This window comes from Argentina silus, assembly GCF_951799395.1.
Source record: "Argentina silus genome assembly, chromosome: 5".
NCBI classification, from domain to species: Eukaryota; Metazoa; Chordata; class Actinopteri; order Argentiniformes; family Argentinidae; genus Argentina; species Argentina silus.
Window position 1 is genome coordinate 17740851 of NC_139659.1, and position 21453 is coordinate 17762303.

General features: G+C 48.2%; 1 protein-coding gene across 1 annotated transcript in view; it reads left to right on the top strand.

The window, feature by feature from the left end:
- The window catches only part of grk3 (G protein-coupled receptor kinase 3), a 35208-nt gene extending 13761 nt beyond the window's left edge, over positions 1 to 21447 (top strand). The window contains exons 3-21 of the mRNA XM_083669625.1: positions 3324 to 3397; positions 3628 to 3729; positions 5671 to 5745; positions 5878 to 5939; positions 6077 to 6128; positions 6515 to 6606; positions 6778 to 6877; positions 7162 to 7240; positions 8235 to 8365; positions 10312 to 10406; positions 12574 to 12681; positions 14502 to 14568; positions 15342 to 15442; positions 15910 to 15976; positions 17173 to 17268; positions 17768 to 17930; positions 18197 to 18333; positions 19245 to 19358; positions 19502 to 21447. Coding sequence (XP_083525751.1) covers positions 3324 to 3397; positions 3628 to 3729; positions 5671 to 5745; positions 5878 to 5939; positions 6077 to 6128; positions 6515 to 6606; positions 6778 to 6877; positions 7162 to 7240; positions 8235 to 8365; positions 10312 to 10406; positions 12574 to 12681; positions 14502 to 14568; positions 15342 to 15442; positions 15910 to 15976; positions 17173 to 17268; positions 17768 to 17930; positions 18197 to 18333; positions 19245 to 19358; positions 19502 to 19663 — 1877 coding nt within the window. The 3' untranslated portion in view covers positions 19664 to 21447. The remainder of the gene's footprint in view (positions 1 to 3323; positions 3398 to 3627; positions 3730 to 5670; positions 5746 to 5877; positions 5940 to 6076; positions 6129 to 6514; positions 6607 to 6777; positions 6878 to 7161; positions 7241 to 8234; positions 8366 to 10311; positions 10407 to 12573; positions 12682 to 14501; positions 14569 to 15341; positions 15443 to 15909; positions 15977 to 17172; positions 17269 to 17767; positions 17931 to 18196; positions 18334 to 19244; positions 19359 to 19501) is intronic.
- The last annotated feature ends 6 nt before the right edge of the window (positions 21448 to 21453 follow it).

A 21453-nucleotide genomic window follows, 5' to 3' on the forward strand; every position in this document is an offset into this window, starting at 1 on the left:
CTTCTAATAGGCCTACTTCTGCCATATCTGATTCTGTCAGATCTGCGATCGGACGAGAGGCCGGGCCTGTGTGTCCCAGCGGACCGACACATGCTCTGTTCCTGGAAGAGCTTGAAGGAGAGTAGATTAGCAGAGGAGGCTAGTTCTGGGCATATGTGCCGGGGTTGGCTTGTGCGTCTCGAGTGTTTTTCTTATGGTGTGTGTGTGTGTCTATGATCTTAGGGTGTGTGTGTGTGTGTGTGTGTGTGTGTGGCTCTTTGAAAGGCCATTTGTTGAATTAGTCTTGGAGTGCTGAAGTGTCCTGTGATTAAGGTTAATCCTTGATTCTAGTGACGTAAGATCTCCCCCCTCTCCTCCCTTTTCCTCCCCCTCATCCTCTTTCCTCCCCCGTCTAGTTCATGCTGTTGATGTGTGTGTCTCTTTGTCCCAACCTTATTACACAGAGAAGAGCACCTGTCCCTGTGTGTGTGTGTGTGTGTGTGTGTGTGTGTGTGTGTGTGTGCATGCGCGCGCGCTCACTGACACGCTCTCTGCAAACAAGGATAAACTCTGCACACACTAACACTGCGTGCGCATGTGCGTGTTGTTGGTCGCAGATTGACAGGAATGGAGGAATACGGGGGGGGGGTTAGGGTTAGGGGGGGGGGTACAGTTGAAGAGGAAATGATGAGTCGTGTCTGGAGGAGAGATAAAGAAAAGAGGGAAGAAGAGAGCAGGAAATGTATATTTTTTCTTCTTCTGTGTACAGTATGGAGTGGTGGTGGGGGGGGGGGGTGGTGGTGGTGGGGGGGGGGGCTGTCCAGGCTATCAAATTGTCTCTTCTAACAGTGCCTTTAACTGAATCAATGAGGCAAATGAAAAGAGATGAGATGCGCTTGTCTGAAGTTGATCTCCCTCTCCCTCCCTCTCTCTCTCTCTCTCTCTCTCTCTCTCTCTCTCTCTCTCTCTCTCTCTCTCTCTCTCTCTCTCTCCCTCTCTCCCTCTCTCTCTCTCTCTCTCCCTCTCTCTCTCGGGCAATGAAGAAACATCTTTGAACTCAGTTAACTACAGCACTCTCTCTCTCTCTCTCACACTGTGTGTATGTGTTTGTCCTCTGTGTGTGTGTGTGTGTGTGTGTGTGTGTGTGTGTGTGTGTGTGTGTGTGTTTGTCCTGTGTGTGCAGTTGGTATGTGCGAGCGTAGTTTGTTTGTGACTGTTTTGGTGTCATGAGTGTGTGAGTGAGCCCAGTGTGTGTGTGTGTGTGAGTGCCACTGTCTGTGAGATGGCCTCATGCTTTAAATAGGCCTAGCTCCTTCCTGTATCTGGCAGGACAGTGCTGAGTGTTGTGTTGAGTTGTACTCAGGCTCATAGGCATAGAGAAGTGAGCATATTAATAATATCTCTGTCTTAATCTCCCCTCCTAACATTCTCTCCTCTCCTCTTTCCCCCAAACCCTCCTCTCCTCTCCTCTCTCCCCTGAAGAGAGGACATGGTCTGGTTCCTCTCAAGGTTTCTGACCCGGGAGGGCGGGTGGAGGGGGGGGGGGGGATTTATTCGATTTGCTGTGAGTTGAGCACTTTTGAGAATACAAAGAAATGCATTTCTGAAGAGAGCTTGGCCTGTATGATTGGATTTATTGTTCCTCTCAGAAAGGCCTCTGTTCCCTGTGATACGAAGTGCTTTTCACACCAGTGTATTTTCATCCAGGAAAGTGAGTGAAGTTGTCTCCCGGCTGAGAGAGAGAGAGAGAGAGAGCAGAGAGAGAGAGAGGGAGGGAGAGCGAGCAGAGGCTGGGTTGCTGTAGTAGGCCCAGTGAGTCTGGAGAGTGGGAGAGAGTTGGCTCGGAGGAAGAGAGAAGGAGGAGGAGGTCTGGTGGAGGGAGACCTATGAAGGTGGAGGGGATTGAAGGGAACGTGGAAGAAGGAGGAGGGAGGGAGGGAGGGAGGGAGGGCTCAGTGAAGGAGAGCGGTCTGGAGGAGAGTGGGAGGAGTGTATTTGTTGTTTTTATCTCTCGCCGTGTGTGCGTGCGTGCCTGTGTGTGCGTGCGTGCGTGCCTGTGTGTGTGCGTGCCTGTGTGTGTGTGCGTGTGCATCTCGTTAGCCATCTATTTCAGCAGCACCTAATGCTAATCGGCCAAAGCCGTTGGGGAGAACCGGACACACAGGAGGATACACACACACACACACAGTGCAGAACACCACACCACCCCTCCACCCTGTCACGTAACGCTGTGCACAAAACACACAGTGGCTTACACACAGCAACCATGCGGTGTTGGTTTCAGAAAGGCATCCAACACAACCTCCATGCATCAGTGAGTCACACCGTGGCGGTTGTTTGAAGATGTCTTCTCATCCCATCTATGGCCCAACCCAGCGTGCAGTCCAGGGCTGGTGTTGTTGTGGGCCTACCTCTTGTCTGCCACCCCTATCTCTCTCTCTCTCTCTCTCTCACACACACACGCACACACACACACACACACACACACCCCGTGCAGCTACTGAGGCAGTTACCATGGCAACAACAGGGCTCTTCTCTGCGAGCTGTTCAGATGGGTTACACCAGATAGTGTTTCCTTGTGTGAGATCTACGGTGTGTGTGTGTGTGTGTGTGTGCGTGTGCCCCCCCTGGACTGTGTGAGTTAGAGTGTGCTGCAGTGTGTTTTCCGCCTGCCGTTGATATGGAGATATGCAAGGGTGAAAGTGTGTGTGTGTGTGTGTGTGTGTGTGTGTGTGTGTACGTGTGTACGTACCACTGGTGACTAGTCAATAAGCTGAGGGTCAGAGTGGACTGATCCGTGCGTCAGACGTCAAAGACAGGGCGTCGCTGCTCTGCCGGTCTGAGGGGGATTTGCATAATGAGATGAGGAGGAGAACCGTGTTCTTAAGATGGCTCATTCATTAGACAGGCTCCAAGCCTGTGTGTGTGTGGAGGGGGGGGGGGGGGGGGAGGGTGGGTGGGTGGGTGGGTGGGTGGGTGGCTGGGTATCTGTGGGTGTGTGTTTGCATGAAAATGTGAACAGGGTGTTGTCGGCCCATTCTAACCCCTCTGTGTTGATCAGTTGTTGTTGACGGCGAACGGTGTTGGGTGAATGTAGAACCATTAGGTGTTATTGAGGTATTCACTTTGACTGGTCTGAGACAAAGCTTATGTAAACATTCCGCGTTGCTGCCCCGGGTCTCCTGACACAAACACCAAACATTAAACGTGTAACTTGTATCACCCCATTCAAAGACGCACTGTTTGTATGTGTGTTGATGGGTATGTATCTGTGTGTTGTTGTTGTTGCTGGGAGTTTGTTGGTGTTTTCCCTGACATTCACTCTCTCTGTCTCTGTTTCTCAGGCTTCCTACTGTTTAAGGATTTCTGTATGAATGAAATAGATGAAGGCGTGCCACAACTCAAGTTCTACGAAGAGGTAAGACAAGAAGTGTGTGTGTGTGTGTGTGGGGGTGTGTGTGTGTGTGTGGGTGCGCATGCACGCCACGCCCCGCTGGATTAGAGGGCGTGTGAGATTAGGCTAATCCAGGCGCGCCTTTTAGATTAAGAAATATGAGAAGGTTTGTGTGTGGGTTGACCCTGTGTGTTTCAGATAAAGTGCTGTGAAAAGGTGTGTGTGTTTTCTCACCCTGTGTGTGTGTTTTTCAGATAAAAGACTATGAGAAACTGAACTCTGAAGAGGAGAGGTTGAGTCGCAGCAGACAGATTTACGACAGCTATATCATGAAGGAACTCATGTCCTGCTCACATGTAAGGCCACCGCCACACGCCACTCCTTAGGGCAGGGACGCTTACACGTGAACAGCCTTCGGAAAAAAAGAACGTCATAGCGCTTTCAATACATACCATTTTTTATTGTTGAGGCCTACATTTATTTTCATAGAATTATACTTATTAATATACCCAATAGCAGGAGTGTAAAGTAATGATTATGAACAGTTTTGTTTTCCTACCCCCATCTGTCAATCCATCAAACTGTCTCCATCTCCTACCACACGGAATGCGTAAAGCTACTCACTTCATTTTCACGTAACGTAGTTTGAAGCGGGCACTTTCTTTTACGCCGGACGATGAATAAATACCGAGGTCTTTTTTCTTTATTTTAAACGTCGGATGTGTAGGCCTGTATGAGTTATCCAGTGATGCACAGGTAAAGCGGAACGTCACTGGAGGCACGCAAACAAACGTTCAGCCCGACGCTGACCTGAAGACGGAAATGCCGCCTGTGGCTGCTAAGTGTCCTCCCACCGTAACAGGATTGAATACTCTTAATTATTTCGCTTTCCCCATCATCCCAGAAATGGAAACAGTGGTGGGAAAAACCCGCGCAGGTTAGAATATTTCTTTGAGGAAAACAAAAACAAAAAACCTTCTACCAATGATTTGCATGACGATTGGCCGACACCCAAAATTCCATGACCGTCACAGCCTTACCGCCCATGTTCAGTTCACATGCCAGTGTCACCACACACGCAGCAACCACTAACCCCTACATGACATCAGCACGCTGTGACCATGTCACAACACGCCACAAGCCTGCCTGAACACGCCACCGATACAACGTAGAACCATAATAAACAAAACAAAATAAGTCACATCATTGTCAACATGAGAGGGTAGGCGGAGGGTTAATAAAACACAGAGCACAATGTGTATATTTGGACATGCTGATGGGAACAACGTGGTCTGTGGAGAAGGTAGTGGTTATGGTGGACCCAGGGGGAGCCCTGGGAGACCTCAGACAGACTCATGGGAAATCCCTCCCAGCAAAGTCACTCGACCACTCCTGTGTTCCCCCTGGGATCTCCCTGTTCTGTTGTGTCCTGTCTCTGCCCTCTCTCTGGGGCTGTCTGGACCCGTTCTGCATTTAGCGTTAGCTCATTAGCCTCATTAGAACATGTACCCCCTCTGAACCTCTGTTTAGGAGACAGTGGTGCCAGAGGTGCAGTGCGAAGCTGGGTTCCTGTGTGCGATGTGGAACCTGACGTAGACTTGTGTGTCCAGCGCCTTCGGAAAGTATTCAGACCCCCTTCACTTTTTTCCACATTTTGTTATGTGTAGACTCAATTTAAAATGGATTAAAAAAGATTTTGCCATCAATCCACACACAATACCCCAGAATGACAAAGCAAAAACAGGTTGAAGAATTGATTCCTATGCAAATCAGAGACCCTATAAAAACAAAGATATTAATTCCAAAATTACATGAACTATTATCCTTGCATTAAGATGGACTCAATTCAACTTATTGAGTGATTTGTTGATGACATTTTTGCATTTTAGCTAATTTTAAGAGTGTCATAGCAAAGGGTCTGAATTCTTATGTACATTAGGTATTTCTGTATTTCAATACATTTACTGACATTTCTAAAAACCTGTTTTGGCATTGTCATTCTGGGGTATTGTGTGTGGATTGATGGCAAATTCTTTTAATTTAATCCATTTTAAATTGAGTCTACAACACAACAAAATGTGGGAAAAAGTGAAGGGGTCTGAATCAGTCCCGAAGGCACTGTAGTTCCACTCTGAGCAGAGCTGGGTTAGTCGTCTCCTACCCCACCTCATCCTGCCTGTCTGTCTTAAGACAAGAAGTCTGCGTAGATACACACAAATACACACCTGTACATTGTGAGACGGCTTGCTATATGTGTTTAATTACCCCCCCCCCCCCCCCCCCCCCCTTTCTCTCAGCCCTTCTCGAAGAAAGCAGTGGGCCATGTTCAGACTCACTTGGTCAAGAAGCAAGTTCCCCCCTCTCTCTATCAGGTAAGGATCAAACACGCACACCAGCACACACACACACCAGCACTCTGCAGTCTCATTCTAAAGTGTGTTTGTCTGTGTTTGTCTGTGTTTGTCTATGTGTGTGTGTGTGTGTGCGTGTGCGCCTGCCTGCAGCCATACATAGTGGAGATCTGTGACAGCCTGAGAGGGAAGATCTTCCAGAAGTTCATCGAGAGGTGAGACTGGGGGAAGGTGAAGGGGAGGTGGTGGGGAGAGGCCAGGGTGGAGAGGCCGGGGGAGGCAGAGGTTGGGTGGTGGTCCATGTTGTTTAGTCCTAATGTGTAATGTGTTGCTCTCTCACTCTCTCCCTCAGTGACAAGTTTACCCGTTTCTGCCAGTGGAAGAACGTGGAGCTGAACATCCATGTGAGTAGCGTTGCAGCTGAGTTGGTTTAGTGGGCTTCCATCCTGTTTACTGTACTCTCTCCCCATATTCTCTCCCCCTTTCCCTCTCTCTCTCTCTCCATTTCTCTCTCCCCTTTCCCTCTCTCTCTCTCTCTCTCCATTTCTCTCTCCCCTTTCCCTCTCTCTCTCTCTCTCCCTTTCCCTCTCTCTCCATTTCTCTCTCCCCTTTCCCTCTCTCTCTCTCTCTCTCCCTTCCCCTCTCTCTCTCTCTCTCTCTCTCCATTTCTCTCTCCCCCTCTCCCTCTCCCTCTCTCCCCCTCTCTCTCTCTCTCTCGGTCAGTGGACCTGGGATGGTGATGGTGGAATTAAGGGGATTTCAAATTCAAATTGTGTGTCTGTCTGTCCAGTTGACCATGAATGACTTCAGCGTGCATCGGATCATCGGCAGAGGGGGCTTCGGAGAGGTGTACGGCTGCAGGAAGGCCGACACGGGGAAGATGTGAGTGACTCAGGACAATAACGGAGTCCAAGGGGGAAGGGTGCTCTCTTTATCACCAATAAGATGGAAAAGGTTGATGTCTTAAAACATGCTTGTTTCTTCGTGTGTGTGTGTGTGTGTGTGTGTGTGTGTGTGTGTGTGTGTGTGTATGTGTGTGTGTGTGTGTGTCAGGTATGCCATGAAGTGTTTGGATAAGAAGAGGATTAAGATGAAGCAGGGAGAGACTCTGGCACTTAACGAGAGAATCATGCTGTCACTGGTCAGCACAGGGGTGAGTTACGTGCCTATCATATACATACACAGCCTTTTGTACACACAGGCCTAACTGAATGGATGCACAGCTAGAGAAACATACACACGTCCACAGACCAACTCCCATACACAGACGACATGGTTTTATGCCGATGACACTTAGCAATATTAGAGAACACAACGTAGTCAGACTCTTGTTTTGCCTTTCTGTGTGTGTGTGTCTCTCTCTCTCTCTTTCTCTTTCTCTGTCTGTCTCTCTTACTCTCTGTCTCTCTCTCTCTCTCTCTCTCTCTCTCTCTCCAGGACTGTCCGTTCATAGTCTGTATGACATATGCCTTCCACACCCCTGACAAGCTGTGCTTCATCTTGGACTTGATGAACGGTAAGACACCCCCCCTCCCTCCCTCCCTCCCTCCTTTCTTCTCTCGCTCCTCTCCTCCTCCTCCTCCTCCTCTGGCCGTCCTTAGGGTTACCTTCCCCGTCGCCTCAGCCAAGCCAATCAGATCACCACCCATAGATAGCCCAGGCCTGGCGTCACTTCTGACGTCACCGGCGCGGCTAGAATACCCACTCTGGGCGATGTTGACTCTTTAATCTAATTCGCAGGCACATGTCGCTGGTAGAATAGACCAGTCCACAGACAACTCTCTCTCTCAGACCCAGGCTCTCCTGTAGTCCCATGCAGCCTCAAAGCCAGCTCACACAAACACACATCGTGTTCTAAACAACATCTCAAAAGCTCTTAAAAGAGGCCACTTTATCAACGTTTATAGAACACATCATATTCACTATCTCCAGCACCCATACCAGTGTCTGTACGCGTGAACACGGCGATTGTCCGCTTTCTGTCGTCAACAAGATCAGGAAAGGAAAAGAAATATTTAATTTGTCGGTTTTTTTCTCTCTAAATGACTGCCACAAACGCGCTCCCGCTGGCTGGAAACCCGGAGTCGTTTCTGTAAACAACAGATTTATTATTTTATTTTTTTGTCCCCCCCTGTGATGTCATCGGGCGTCATTTGCAATCAGACCTTTTCTCATCTCTTTGGCCAGAAAGTAGAAAATGGACGTGATGAATGTGATGTTCAAAGTTGGTGACGTGTCCCTTTAACATCACAGCCTCTATCTTCTCCTATGACTCAGAGCTATTGATTAGACATGTACAGCTCCACTGTGTGTGTGTGTGTGTGTGTGTGTGTGTGTGTGTGTGTGTGTGTGTGTGTGTGTGTGTGCGGATCCTTAATCACCCCCCAGCGTACCATGATCTCATTGATACTGTACGTATTGATCAAGACAGTCTTGTAAGGCGCTGCTGACTCACACAGTCTTGTAAGCCCATGCTGACTCTCTCTGTGTGTGTGTGTGTGTGTGTGTAGGAGGGGATCTGCACTACCACCTGTCGCAGCACGGTGTGTTCAGTGAGAATCAGATGCGTTTCTACGCAGCTGAGATCATCCTGGGACTGGAACACATGCACAACCGCTTTGTTGTTTACAGAGACCTCAAGGTGAGAGACTACCCCCCCCCCCCCTACCCACCCTCTGTTTCTCTCTCTGACCCCCTCCCTTCCTCCCCCTCTCTTCTCTCTTTTGCTGGATGGTGTGAATACAATGATATGCATGGTCCTTTGGGGCTGTCAGAGTTAGCGTGTTAATTCCTGCGATGAACAACAACATTCCAGAATGCCAGTCATTGTTTCGACACAGTTTCCCCAGTTTGGCCCGGTTTGTGCCATAGTTTTATGCTGAGCGTGCGCACGGATTCTATTTAAGACACGCAAAGCAGAAGGGCAGGCGAAAAGACCTTGTGACGAAGTGGACCCAACCTCGCAGCATTTAGCCAAAGGGGCTTTTCAACGCCGCTCTCGCCACGGTCGAGGCGATCAGCCTCAGCAGGGCGCCGCACAGATTCGCTGATATCCATCAACAGTCGGTGGTTATCTCTTGCAGCAGGTGTTTTGTAGATGGGTGATTATGCGCAGCGCCATCAGACGGGGGAGGCTGTCTCGGAGGGTAACGGACCTGCGAGCCGCGCCGCGGTCCAGGGCACATGCAGGCAGGGCGGGAGGCCTACTGGCCTAGTTTTGCTGCAGTAATCATGTTCCATGATTCACTGTCTGTCTGTGCCCAGCGTGGTTACCTTGTCTTCTATGTCCCCCCTCTGTACATTTTGAGAGAGGCCTGTTAGTTGTTGTCATAGGCTTGAAGAACTTGACTAACTGACTGACTATACTGTGTTGTTGTTGTTGTTGTTGTTGTTGTTGTTGTTGTTGTTGTTGTTGCGACTCTCAGCTGAGAAGATGTCTGCCATCCCCATTGTATATAGTATCTTGTCATTGAATACCATGGATATGGAGGAGTTGATACAAGTTAGAATTGATATGTTTCTTCATGTCATTGAACTATATTTAAGCAGTTATAGAGGTACATTGAGAGAGACACGGAGGAGGAAAAATGAGTAACAAAGAGACAGAGAGAGAGAGAGAGATCACTCCTGGCTGAATTGTTATTGCCTGAGAAGATAAATAAACCTCTGATGCAGATTATTGTGTTTTTTTCCCCCTTCATATGACATCGACAAACCTATGGAGAGTTGTTTTCAATTAAAAACCTATTTAATTAGGTCGACATATAACCAAACCAAAATTGTGATTTAATTAAAGATTAATTACACCAAACTACGCGATTAAAGAACATATATCCCCTCTGAACCTCTGGTCTCCCCCTCTGTTTAGAAGACAATGGCCAGAGGTGCAGTGCCATAATTCAATAAAAAAAATGTAATTGTTTGACAGCCGTTGTTGTTGTTGTTATTATTATTGTTATTATTATTATTAGCGTTAACACACGCCAATTTCAATTTCACCCGTATCGAGCGGTTAACCATCTTTATGCTTCCCAGCAGATATAAAGGATGGTTGCGTAAGCAGATTGTTAGATGAATAACTTGAATGAATAATTCATTTTCACTGCTTCACCTCAGTTGTGTAGTGTGGCCTGTTTCTACTGATTGCCCTCAGTAAAGACGTTGAGATACAAGTAGCGTCTGCTCAAAATCACGGAGCAGCTTTAAGAATACTGATACACAAATTCATGAAACGTGTGTGTGTGTGTGTGTGTGTGTGTGGATTTGGAGGCCTTTGGAGCTGCAGCTCTGCCAAGCAACAGGGAACATGCAGGACAGGAGACTTCCTGAGTAGAGGGAGTGTGGGATACTAACTATTCAATCTTTGTGGTGCTTAACACTGTTTCCTATACTTAAAATGGATATTTTCTCCCTCCTCTCTCCCCCTCTCTCTCTCTCTCTCTCTCTCTCTCTCTCTCTCTCTCTCTCTCTCTCTCTCTCTCTCTCCCCCTCTCTCTCTCCCTCTCTCTCTCTCTCTCTCTCTCTCTCTCTCCCTCTCTCTCTCTCCCCCTCTCTCTCTCCCTCTCTCTCTCTCTCTCTCTCTCTCAGCCTGCCAATATCCTGTTGGATGAGCATGGTCATGTGCGTATCTCTGACCTGGGCTTGGCCTGTGACTTCTCCAAGAAGAAACCCCACGCCAGTGTGTGAGTAGACCTGTGTGTGTGTGTGTGTGTGTGTGTGTGTGTGTGTGTGTGTGTGTGTGTGTGTGTGGCATTTACAGTGCCCTCTGTAAGTATTGGGACAGTGAAGCATTCGGTCTTCTTTTGCCTCTATACTCTGAATGTTTGGATTTGAAATCAAACAATTACTATAGGTTTAAGTATAGATTATAAGCTTTTATTTGAGAGTATTTGTTTACATATTGATTTCACCATTTAGAAATGACAACATATGTATAAATAGTCCCCCCATTTCATGGCACCAAATGTATTGGGACAAATTCATATTATATCCAAAATAAGCACTAATGTTTAGTAAGTCTTGCCTGAAGTATTTTTATGCATAGCCCCTAATTTCAGGGTACCCAGAAGTGATGGGACTTATCAAATCTGTGCACTCGTGTGGTATTTGGTCGACAATCAGGTTTGGCAGAGACCTTTGGCTATATTTTGTTAATAGCAAAGCATATGTAATATTGATAATCTGACTCCAATGTAATTATCACTCTGTGCAAAGAATTGTTGAGTCTGTGCTGATTTAGTGCAAGAAAGGTCAAATAGAATGAATCAAATGAGGCTTTAATAATACAGTATACTTATACATCTATTACAAAGCAAATAATGTCACATTCTGAGAGAGAGAGAGAGATCGAGATCGATCCCAAAACAATGCTACCCACAACAGGACACACGAAAGAGAGAAAGCTTGATCACCCTAAAAAACCACACTCTTTAAATTAGGAGCCGTTGATAAGGAGACCCAACCACAATTGATCTTATTACATCTAAACTGATGACATCACAGCTTTGACACCTCAAGACATTCCACAGATCTCACGGCCATGTTTCTTCCAGGGGATGGTAAACTCAAGAAGATAGGCGCGGGATTGAAATTCTCCCACTATAACTTTGTATGCATAACTGCCTGAAGTATGCGACCCATTGACCCCACCAGATGCTTGGTGTCTTCTCTGGTGATGCTCTGCCAGGCCTGTACTGCAGCCATCTTCAGTTGTTTGTTTTTAGGTCTTTTTGCCCAAAAAAAAAAACCGAGTATGTTTGGGGTCATTGTCTTACTGTATGATGAAGCGTTGTTCCAATGAATTTGGAGGCATTTGCTTGTACTCATGCAGAGAAGATGTTTCTGTACACTTCAAAATACATTCTGCTGCTGCCATCAGCAGTTACATCATCAATAAAGACAAGTTAGCAAGTTCTAGTGGCAACCATACATGCCCAAACCATAACACCCCCTCCACCATGTTTCACAGATGAGGTGGTATGCTGTGGGTATTGGACAGTTCCTTTTTTCTTCAAACTTTCCTCTTGCAATGACTCGTACATGATAATATTATGTATAGTACTTTTTAGCAAACTGTAACCTGGCCATCCTGTTTTTGAGGTTAACTAGTGGTTTGCACCTTGCAGTGTAGCCTGTAGTTCGGCTGGTGAAGTCGTCTTCTTCAGACAGTTGTTTGGGGTTTTTTCTTAATTAGCATGAGCATTTTTTCGGTCATCCACTGTAGAGGTCTTCCTCGGCCTACCAGGCCGTTTGCGACCACTGAGCTCACCAGTAAATTCTTTTGAATGATGTTCCAAACTGTTGATTTTGGTAAACCTAAGGTTTTGGCTATGTTGCTGCTTCATATGGCTTCCTTGACGTTCGGTGACATCACTTTGGTCCTCATGTTGACAGACAACAAGAGCAGACTTTAAAGGCAAACAGAAAGCCTAGAATTAATATTAGATAATGAAAGCTCTCTTATGCCTGCAAAAATGATATGACAGACACACCTGACTAACCAGAAACACCCGTCAAGCCAATATTTTTGGTGCCATGAAATAGGGGGACTATGTATCACAAATACCATAAACTAAAAATTAAAAAAAGCTGAGAATCTCTACTTTAACCTCATAACCTCGTAACTGTTGGATTTCAAATCCAAACTTTTGGAGTATAGAGCCAGAAGAAGAAAAAATGCTTCACTGTCCCAACGGATGGAACTGGAAATAGATTTGTAGTGTTTTCCAGACAGTTGTTACATAGCTCAGGGTGTGTGTGTGTGTGTGTGTGTGGTACGGTACTGATATACAGGGATATATATGTCTGTGGCAGCTGGTCGTACTGATCTAGTATTGCTCTTTCTACCAGTGGTACCCATGGTTACATGGCGCCTGAGGTGCTTCAGAAGGGGACGGCGTACGACAGCAGTGCTGACTGGTTCTCCCTGGGCTGCATGCTCTTCAAACTGCTCCGAGGGTAAGAACACACACACACACACATACACACTCACTCTCTCTCTGTGCTTCCATCACCCTCTCTATCTCTTTATCTCCCCATCTCTTCCTCTCTCCCCAGCTCTCTGGCCCCTCCCCCTACCTTGATTTCTGTTGTTGTCTCCTCGCCCCTCCACATCTCTCTCTGTCTCTTTGTTACTCATTTTCCCTCCTCCATGTCTCTCTGTCTCTCTCCTACCGTCTCCCTCTCCTCTCTCTATCGCTCATCCTGTGTGTGTCTCTCTCATCCTGTGTGTGTGTGTGCGCGTGCGTGCGTGCGTGTGCGTGCGTGTGCGTGCGTGCGTGCGTGCGTGTTTTTGATGTGGAGTGTGTAAATGCCAGAGGTCTGGGCCCAGTAGGTCAAATATCAGAAGAGGGATGTGTGTGTGTGTGTGTGTGTGTGTGTGTGTGTGTGTGTGTGTAATGGTTGCTAGGTATGGCATGAAGCGGGGGAGTACGAGACAGAAAGAGAGATGGGGGACGGTAGGGGAGAGGGAGGGAGGGAGGCTGGCGTGTCTTTTCCATTGATGTGTGTGCCAGTGTGTTTGAACACTTCAAAGACCAGAGAGAGGGGAAGAAGGGGTCAGCAAGAGAGAGAGAGAGAGAGAGGGAGTGAGAGAGGAGGGTAGAATAGAGCCGTACGTGTTCTCTCCAGGTGGAAATCCCTCGCTCCTTTCCTTCTCGGCTCCCTCTTCCCAATCCCTCCGGCAAATGGATTCTAGGGTTAGTCTGCTAGGCGAGGCTGGATTACGGACTGCCAGGGGGCGTCCGAGCCTCAGGCTGCGTGCGGCCCAAGACTTCTGAAGGAAGTTGAACACCAGGGCCCTCAGTGCCCACAGCGCAAGCTGACCACTAGACCCCTGGGTGCTTATAGTGTAACTAGCTATCCCTTTATTCTAGCTAGCTGCCCATTTTCCCTAGCTAGCTTGCCCATATAATTCAGCTTGTTAACAGAAATGAGTTAGCTAGCTGCCATGTTTGCCAGCTAGCCGCCCTTACAACCAAATTAGCTGCACTAAAAAGCTTGTTAACTAGCTGTCGGCCTAAAAACTCAGCTGTCTAAGTAGTTAGGTGGCACACAACTGAACTCGTTAGTACAGTGAGACCAGTTTGAGGCTTCTGAAAGGGCAGCCTTAAATGTGGCTGATGTCTCTTTCTGTCATATAAGCGCGATCTTCAGCGAAAGAGGAAATGCAAAACATGTGCAGGTGAGAGCTCAGCCAGGTGTGACGTGTGGTGAGGGAGAGGTTCAAAACAGAAACGTTGTATGTGGTCATTGATGAGCTCGTGGCATGCCTTGAACATCGCTCGGAGGCTTACACAGGGAGTCCCTGTGGAGTTGTGTTTATGTCAGATCAGGTGTCTAACAGTGATGTCATAGTGGAAAAGGTAAACGCGCTCTCCGCCGCATATCCGCCAGACCTGGACGTAAACTTTGCCGACAAACTCTAATCCAATTCAAGTCTTTCATGCCTGACTCTGAGGATGAGAAGTGCCTAACTAAATAGCTTGAGACGTTGCAGGCAGTCATTGTCAGGGTTAGCCTGCCAGGGTTAGCCGACAGCTCTCCTGGGTTTCGCCTTGGTCTCTTGGGAAGCAAGAAGCAACCTGGGGGGGACTCCCTCACACCTTTTCTCTTTCACAGTATCCCTTTGCTCTTTCCCTCCACATCACTCCCCCCCCCCCCCCCCCCCCCCTCATGCTTCTGTTGCCTGTCAGCAGAGGGTACAGTGACAGAAATAATCTCTCTCTCTCTCTCTCTCTCTCCATGTCTCGTGTCTCTCCACCTCTCCCTCTCTCTAGGCACAGTCCCTTCAGACAGCACAAGACCAAAGACAAACATGAGATCGACCGCATGACGCTTACCATGGTAAGGTCTTCTGTGCACAATAACGCACACAGGCACAATGTGAATACGCACGTACTTGTATGCACACTAGAGTACACACACACACACACACACACACACACCATGTGTTGAACCCATGTTGACACTAGTAACACCAAATGCACACTTAATAAGGACATATCCCTAAGTCAAACAGACAGGATTGTATATCCTGGTACACACCCATTATTACAGCAGAAGGCTGTCTGTCTGTCTGTCTGTCTGTCTGTCTGTCTGTCTGTCTGTCTGTCTGTCTGTCTCTGTCTGTCTGTCTCTCTCTGAATGAGAGGATTGGTGTAGACAAGCAGGAAAGGGAGGGAGAGTGAATTTGCATCTGTACTTTGCATCTCTCTGTCTGTCTGCGTCCAGCAGCATCAGATTACACACCACAGAGTCTGTATATCTAGAGGAATATCTATTTCTGTGTGTGTCTGTGGTCTCCAAACAATGGTTATCAATATAAAGAAACTCCCCACAAAGATTACACTCCTGGCTCATTTGACGTTAACACACACACACACACACACACACACACACTGCCCTGTGCCTGGATGGGAAAAGCCTCTAAACTGCAAAAGTACAATCGTTCATGTGAGATTAAATCCAGATTAGGTTTTAATCCAGCCACTTAATCTCGTTAATCCCTCTAATCCCTGTCTCTGTTTTTGGGCGCATGTGTGACCAGACTAAGAATATTGCTGCATATGTTTCTGAAATCTCTCTCTCTGTCTGTCTCTCTCTCTCTCTCTCTCTAGAATGTGGAGTTGCCAGACTCCTTCTCTGAGGAGCTGAAAGGTCTGCTGGAGGGGCTGCTGCACAGGGATGTGGTTAAGAGACTGGGCTGTCTGGGACGAGGGTACGCCTGCGCACACACACACACACACACACACACACACACACACACACATCTATATTCATGCACTCATCCACTCACAAGACACTGCTCCCTCCCACATTCACCAATACAAGAAACAATTGTTTGAATGTCTTAAGTGGTCGACCCTTCAATGTTGCCAGTCCACTCAACACAGGATTTAGCATTTGCTTTGAATTGTATTACTCTGTCAAGGAGTAGGTGCTTTGGACCAACTGATTGTTTTCTCTTAACAATGCTCGTGGTAAACCGTAGCTAATAAACAAACCATAATCTTGAGTTGCCGTCTATAAGGGTATTTGGAGGGTAATTGCTAAACTTGGCTTACTCTCCCTTTATGGAGGGTGTTTGTCAGGAAGGGTCCTTGTAGTAAATGCTGCCACCTGGTGTTTGAAAATGGAAATGTCTTTCTCCCTCCCTCCCTCCCTCACACACAAACACACACACAGGGCCCCAGAGGTGAAGGAACATCTGTTCTTTAAAGGTGTTGACTGGCAGCTGGTGTACCTCCAGAAGGTAAGCCATTTTGTTTTTTGTGTATGAATCTTCAATGTTCACTGCTGATTCTTTCTCAAATCACACAGCAGTTTGAAACCCACCCCGTGAAGCTGTACGATTTGTTAAACGTCCTGTCTGAACATTTTTGGGGGTATGCATGTAATCGGCATGTAATTGAGCCTGGCAGTGTTTTGTGCATGTCTGCGTGTGTCACGTGATAGGAGGCAGTGCCTTTACTTTCCTGTGACTGAACAACTGCTCTGTCAGGAATGGATAGACCCAATAAAATAAAAATAAAATAAAAACTCAATCATAAAATAATGGATATACCTCCATTAACTTCTACGATGAAAGTAGTCACGGCCAGCTGTCAATAACAGTTTGACGATGGGAGAAAACGGGGGTATCCATTAGAAATGCATTCCCTTTAAAATGTTTGGAGAGGGCGCCATGCTGAATCGGTGTAATGGCCCGGTTTGATCCGAAGGAGTAACTGATAGAAGAACCGTAACGGGGCTGATCACACGGGCTTTGAACGGGCCGCTAGTGGAAGTGAGAGCGCAGCGCTGTGGTCGTTCTCCGTTTCAGGCACACATGTTGAATCTCATATTGAGTCAATTTGCTAAGTGCTGTTCAAATAATATGATATATATATCCCTCTCTGGTGCTGTAAGCAAGAGAGCCTGGTTCCCCAACCCCCCCCTTCTCCCACCCCCCAGATTTCGTTCTCAATATTTGTCTCCATGTGTGTGAGAGAGAGAGAGGGAGTCCAGTGACTCCTGGGTTTTGTGTCTTAATAACCAGTGATGATAATTATAATAGGATTTGTGCGAAGGCTTAAGTCACTGGGCTCATTTCACACTTAAGACCTTACCAGTGCTGTGTTGTACTACTCTGGTCAAAAGTGCACCGCTCTCTCTGTTGCCATGGTTACCCCCCCCCCCCCCCCCCCCCCCCCCACGCCCACCCCCACCCCCCACCTCGACAGAGCTGAGCTCCAGGAATGTGTTGCTTGTTGTGTTCATTCTCTCTTCCCTGTCCTCTCATCGTCTCTCTTCTCCTCTCCTCCCTTTTCCTGTTCTTCTCTCTCCCCCCTTCCTCCTCTCCTCCTGCATCCATCTTCTCCCTTCTCTCCCTACACCTCTCCTCCTCTCTCTGTCCCCCCCCCCCCTCCCCACCCCACCTTCCTATCCTCTGTCTCTCTTTCTCTCCAGTACCCTCCTCCTCTCTATCCTCCCAGGGGAGAGGTGAACGCAGCGGATGCTTTTGACATTGGCTCCTTTGACGAGGAGGACACCAAGGGCATCAAGGTAAAACTCTCATATGTACCCCCCCCTTTAACCCCTCAACCCCATCACACTGTCATTACACAACAGATGAAGCTCTGTTCTTACCCTACAACTAAACTGATCATACTCAGGCTCTTCTGTCTAACTGATCCTACTGTATCTGCCATGTTTATGTCTTGGATATGGAGCCCACGGGCCAGCCATGTAAACACCTACACACACACACACACACACACAAAGAGACACAAGGCTGGTGGGGGTTGGGGGGGGGGTGTAGTCTGATCCAGCACTGTTGAATATTGCCTTTGTAGAGCAGAGCTGTTGGAGCAGACAGCAGCCCCACTAGTGACCCCGCCCCTCTGCCTCCCACACCAATCAGATGATGCACCAACGTCATGTGACGAGGCAGATTGGATTTGAAATGGCTTTCTGGTGCCGACCAGTGAACGGTGTGTTGTTGATGCTACCCTGTGTTCCTGTGTGTGTGTGTGTGTGTGTGTGTGTGTGTGTGTGCGTGCAGCTGTTGGACAGTGATCAGGAGCTGTATAAGAACTTCCCCCTGGTCATCTCGGAGCGCTGGCAGCAGGAGGTGGCAGAGACGGTGTACGAGGCCGTCAACTCAGACACGGATAAAAACGAGGCTCGCAAGAGGGCCAAGAACAAACAGCTGGGCCATGAAGAGGGTGAGACACACACACACACACACACACACTCACACACAGAGAATACATACTGATGTATAAAACACACACACAGAATACATACTGATGTATAAAACACACACACACACACACGCACACACACACAGAGAATACATACACATCATGTATAATGCGTGCGTGAGCGCTCTCACACACACACACACACACACACTCTCTCTCTCTCTCTCTCTCTCTCTCTCTCTCTCTCATATAGATGATGGAAAATGTTGTGTGTGTGTTTTCTGTAGACTATGCCCTGGGAAAGGACTGTATAATGCATGGCTACATGTTGAAGCTGGGGAACCCCTTTCTGACCCAGTGGCAACGTCGGTATTTCTACCTGTTCCCCAACCGAGTGGAGTGGAGAGGAGAGGGGGAGTCACGGGTGAGTCACACACACACACACACACACACACAGCCTCACACCTTCACCTATCATTGTACATGTTTATTTCTGTGTGTCTGTCTAGTGTGCATGTCTGTGTGTTTCTTCTTTTTGTGTGTGTGTGTGTGTGTGTGTGTGTGTGCGGGGGGGAGGGGTTCATGGACGTGTGTGTGTGTGTTGCTCTTCGTCATTTTCCATCTGTCTGTCAGTGAACGTCTGTCTGTCTGTCTGTCTGTCTCGCCTCGCTCCGCTCTGTAGGAAAGGTGGCTCAAAACATTTAAAAAACGTAAACTCAAGGTGAGTGAAAACTACTGATCCCTCCTCTCCTCGGTCTCTCATCCCCCCTCTCTGTGGATTGACATACAGAGAGAGAGAGAGATGAGGGACGGAGTGTGTGTAGAGAGTGTGTGTGGAGAACAGTAGTGTGTGTGTGTGTGTGTGTGTGTAGTGTGTCCTGCTCTCATCCTCTCACCGTGCTGTGTGTGTGCCTGCTGCTGTAGATGAAATGCTCCCGTTCCAGGGTGTGTTCCAATCCAGTCAATCAAGGCCCTGGTGTGTCAGTTGGATCCATTGGCCCTGACAGGGCAGAGGTCTGATTGGCCGGGTTGGAAGGCGTCCCTGTGTTCCAGCAGTGGAAAAGCCTCGCTGCCAGACGGGTTATAGTCTAGGAAACAGGCCTCCTTCATTGCTCTGTCCCCAGGTGTCTCACGTCTGCATCGATTGGTTCCTCACCTTTTTAACCGTGTGTGTGTGTGTGTGTGTCTCTCTCTCTCTCTCTCTCTCTCTCTGTGTGTGTGTGTCTCTCTGTGTGTGTGTGTGTGTGTGTGTGTGTGTGTGTGTGTCTCTCTGTGTGTGTGTCTGTGTGTGTGTCTCTGTGTGTGTGTGTGTGTGTGTCTCTGTGTGTTCCGCAGCAAAACCTGTTGACGATGGAGCAAATAGTGACTGTCGAAGAGACGCAGATTAAAGATAAGAAATGCATCCTGCTGCGCATCAAAGGAGGGAAACAGTTCGTATTGCAGTGTGAGGTAGGAACCACCTCTCCTCTGGACTCTGGACTCTCTTTCCCCTAAACGTGCTATAATATTATAATAATAATAATGATGTACATTTTTATGAACTGTATTTTTTCTGTGTGTGTGTGTGCGTGTGTGTGTGCGTGCGTGCGTAGAGTGATCCAGAGTTTGTGCAGTGGAAGAAGGAGTTGACTGAAGCGTTCACCGAGGCCCAGAAGCTGCTCCGTCGCGCTCCCAAAGTCATCGGGAAAGGCCGGGCCGGAGTGGCGGAGCTCTCCAAACCTCCGCTCACACACCGCAACAGCAATGGCCTGTGAACACACACATCCACACACACACACACACACACACACACATATACACACACTTCCACTCAACCTACATTCTCTACCCCCCCCTTTCCCCCATCAGCTACAGCCCATCACCCCTCGCACTCTCTTACACACACACACACACACACACACACACACACACACACACACAATAAAGCCACACACCCTGGAGTGTGCGTATGGACCAAGCCCACTAGCCTCTCTCCTGGTTTCTTTCTCTCTCTCTCTCTCTCTCTCTCTCTCTTTTTCTCTCTCTCTCTCTCTCTCTCTGTCAAACACACACACATGACTTTGCGACCAGCTGGTGGAGGATGAGGAGTGGAAGCCAAACCGTGCCATTGGACCTCGCAATGAAGCGAAATAAGAAAAGAACGAGTGATGAGCAAGGAGAAGTGAAAAGGGATTAGATGTGGTGGTGGTGGGAGGGGGGGGGGGGGGTAGTAGAAGGATGTCTGCATGTACCCGGGGAGGGAGGGTCCTGTTGCGACTCTTCAGAAAGTCACAAAGCCAAAACCCTCTGTAGCTCTTTTATTGACCAACCCCTGAGAAGCGATTCAGTCTTTATCTATCTCTCTCACACACACACACACACACACACACAACACACACACACACAACACACAACACACAACACACAACACACAACCTGACACCAACTCGACCTGGCAGAGCAGCAAAACTTGGAGGAAGGTGCAATCTGACTGTGGCTGCCCTGCTCTCCACCTCCTCCCCCCCCCCTCCCTCTTCCCCCCCTCTCATCCCTCCTTCCCCCCCCCAGCCCTGAGCTGAGACTGAGCTCTGCCCACCTGTCCCATGCTCTCCACTTGACTGGCTCACAGGAGGGGATATTGGGGGGGGGGGGGGGGGGTGTATGAGCCAAAACAAGAGGAAAGTACTAGGACCCAGTGGCATCACTCAGGAAGAGGACCATGGCCAATGGCATCACAGAGAGAGAGAGAGAGAGGGGCAGGCCCACAATAGCATCGCTCTGTTGTGTGAAACGGTGGACTCTTCCAGAAGAGCGGAGAGGAGTCAGGAAGAGGACTTGAGCAGAAACGAGAGGAACACCTGCTGGGACACGCCAACAAAAGTGTGCGTGTGTGTGTGTATGTGTGTGTGCGTGTGTGTATGTGTGTGTTCAAGTGCATGTATGTTCATGTGAGCATGCTTTAGCAGGGAATGTATTTTTGTGTCTGAAGAGGGATTGAGGAAAAAGCTGCTCAACGTCGGAAGAGATTTCATTGAGACATTTCCCCTTTCTCCTCCCCCTTTCCTCTCTTCTCTCCCTCCATCCCTCCCTCCTTCACTGAAGTGCATAAAGTGCCAACATCAATATTTACTTGAGGACACCTAAGCACCCAGGAGGACCCGTTTGAAAGCAGGCGTTGCTCCCGGATATAGACATCTGTACATTTCAATACGGAACCCTGTCATAAAGAAACAGGAAGGGCAAGGACCATAGACTCTTCCCTGTTGCCATAGAGACTGAGAATTGATTGGCTTACACACAGATGGTAACTAGGGGACCTGGTAACCATGAGGACTTGAAACCATGGCCAAGCAAGGACTGATTGTGTGTATGAAGGACACACTGTCAGAAAGAGAAGGAGGGGAGGGATAAGCTGCCTGACTATGGGACTCTGGGTCTGAGTGTATATAAGCATCCCTTTCTCTGTGCATCTCCAGTATACTATTCTACTGTTCAACATGTTTGCATTAATGGGGACTTGTCTGTCTGCCTGTTTGTGAATCTGTCCTTCTGTTTTGGCTTGGGG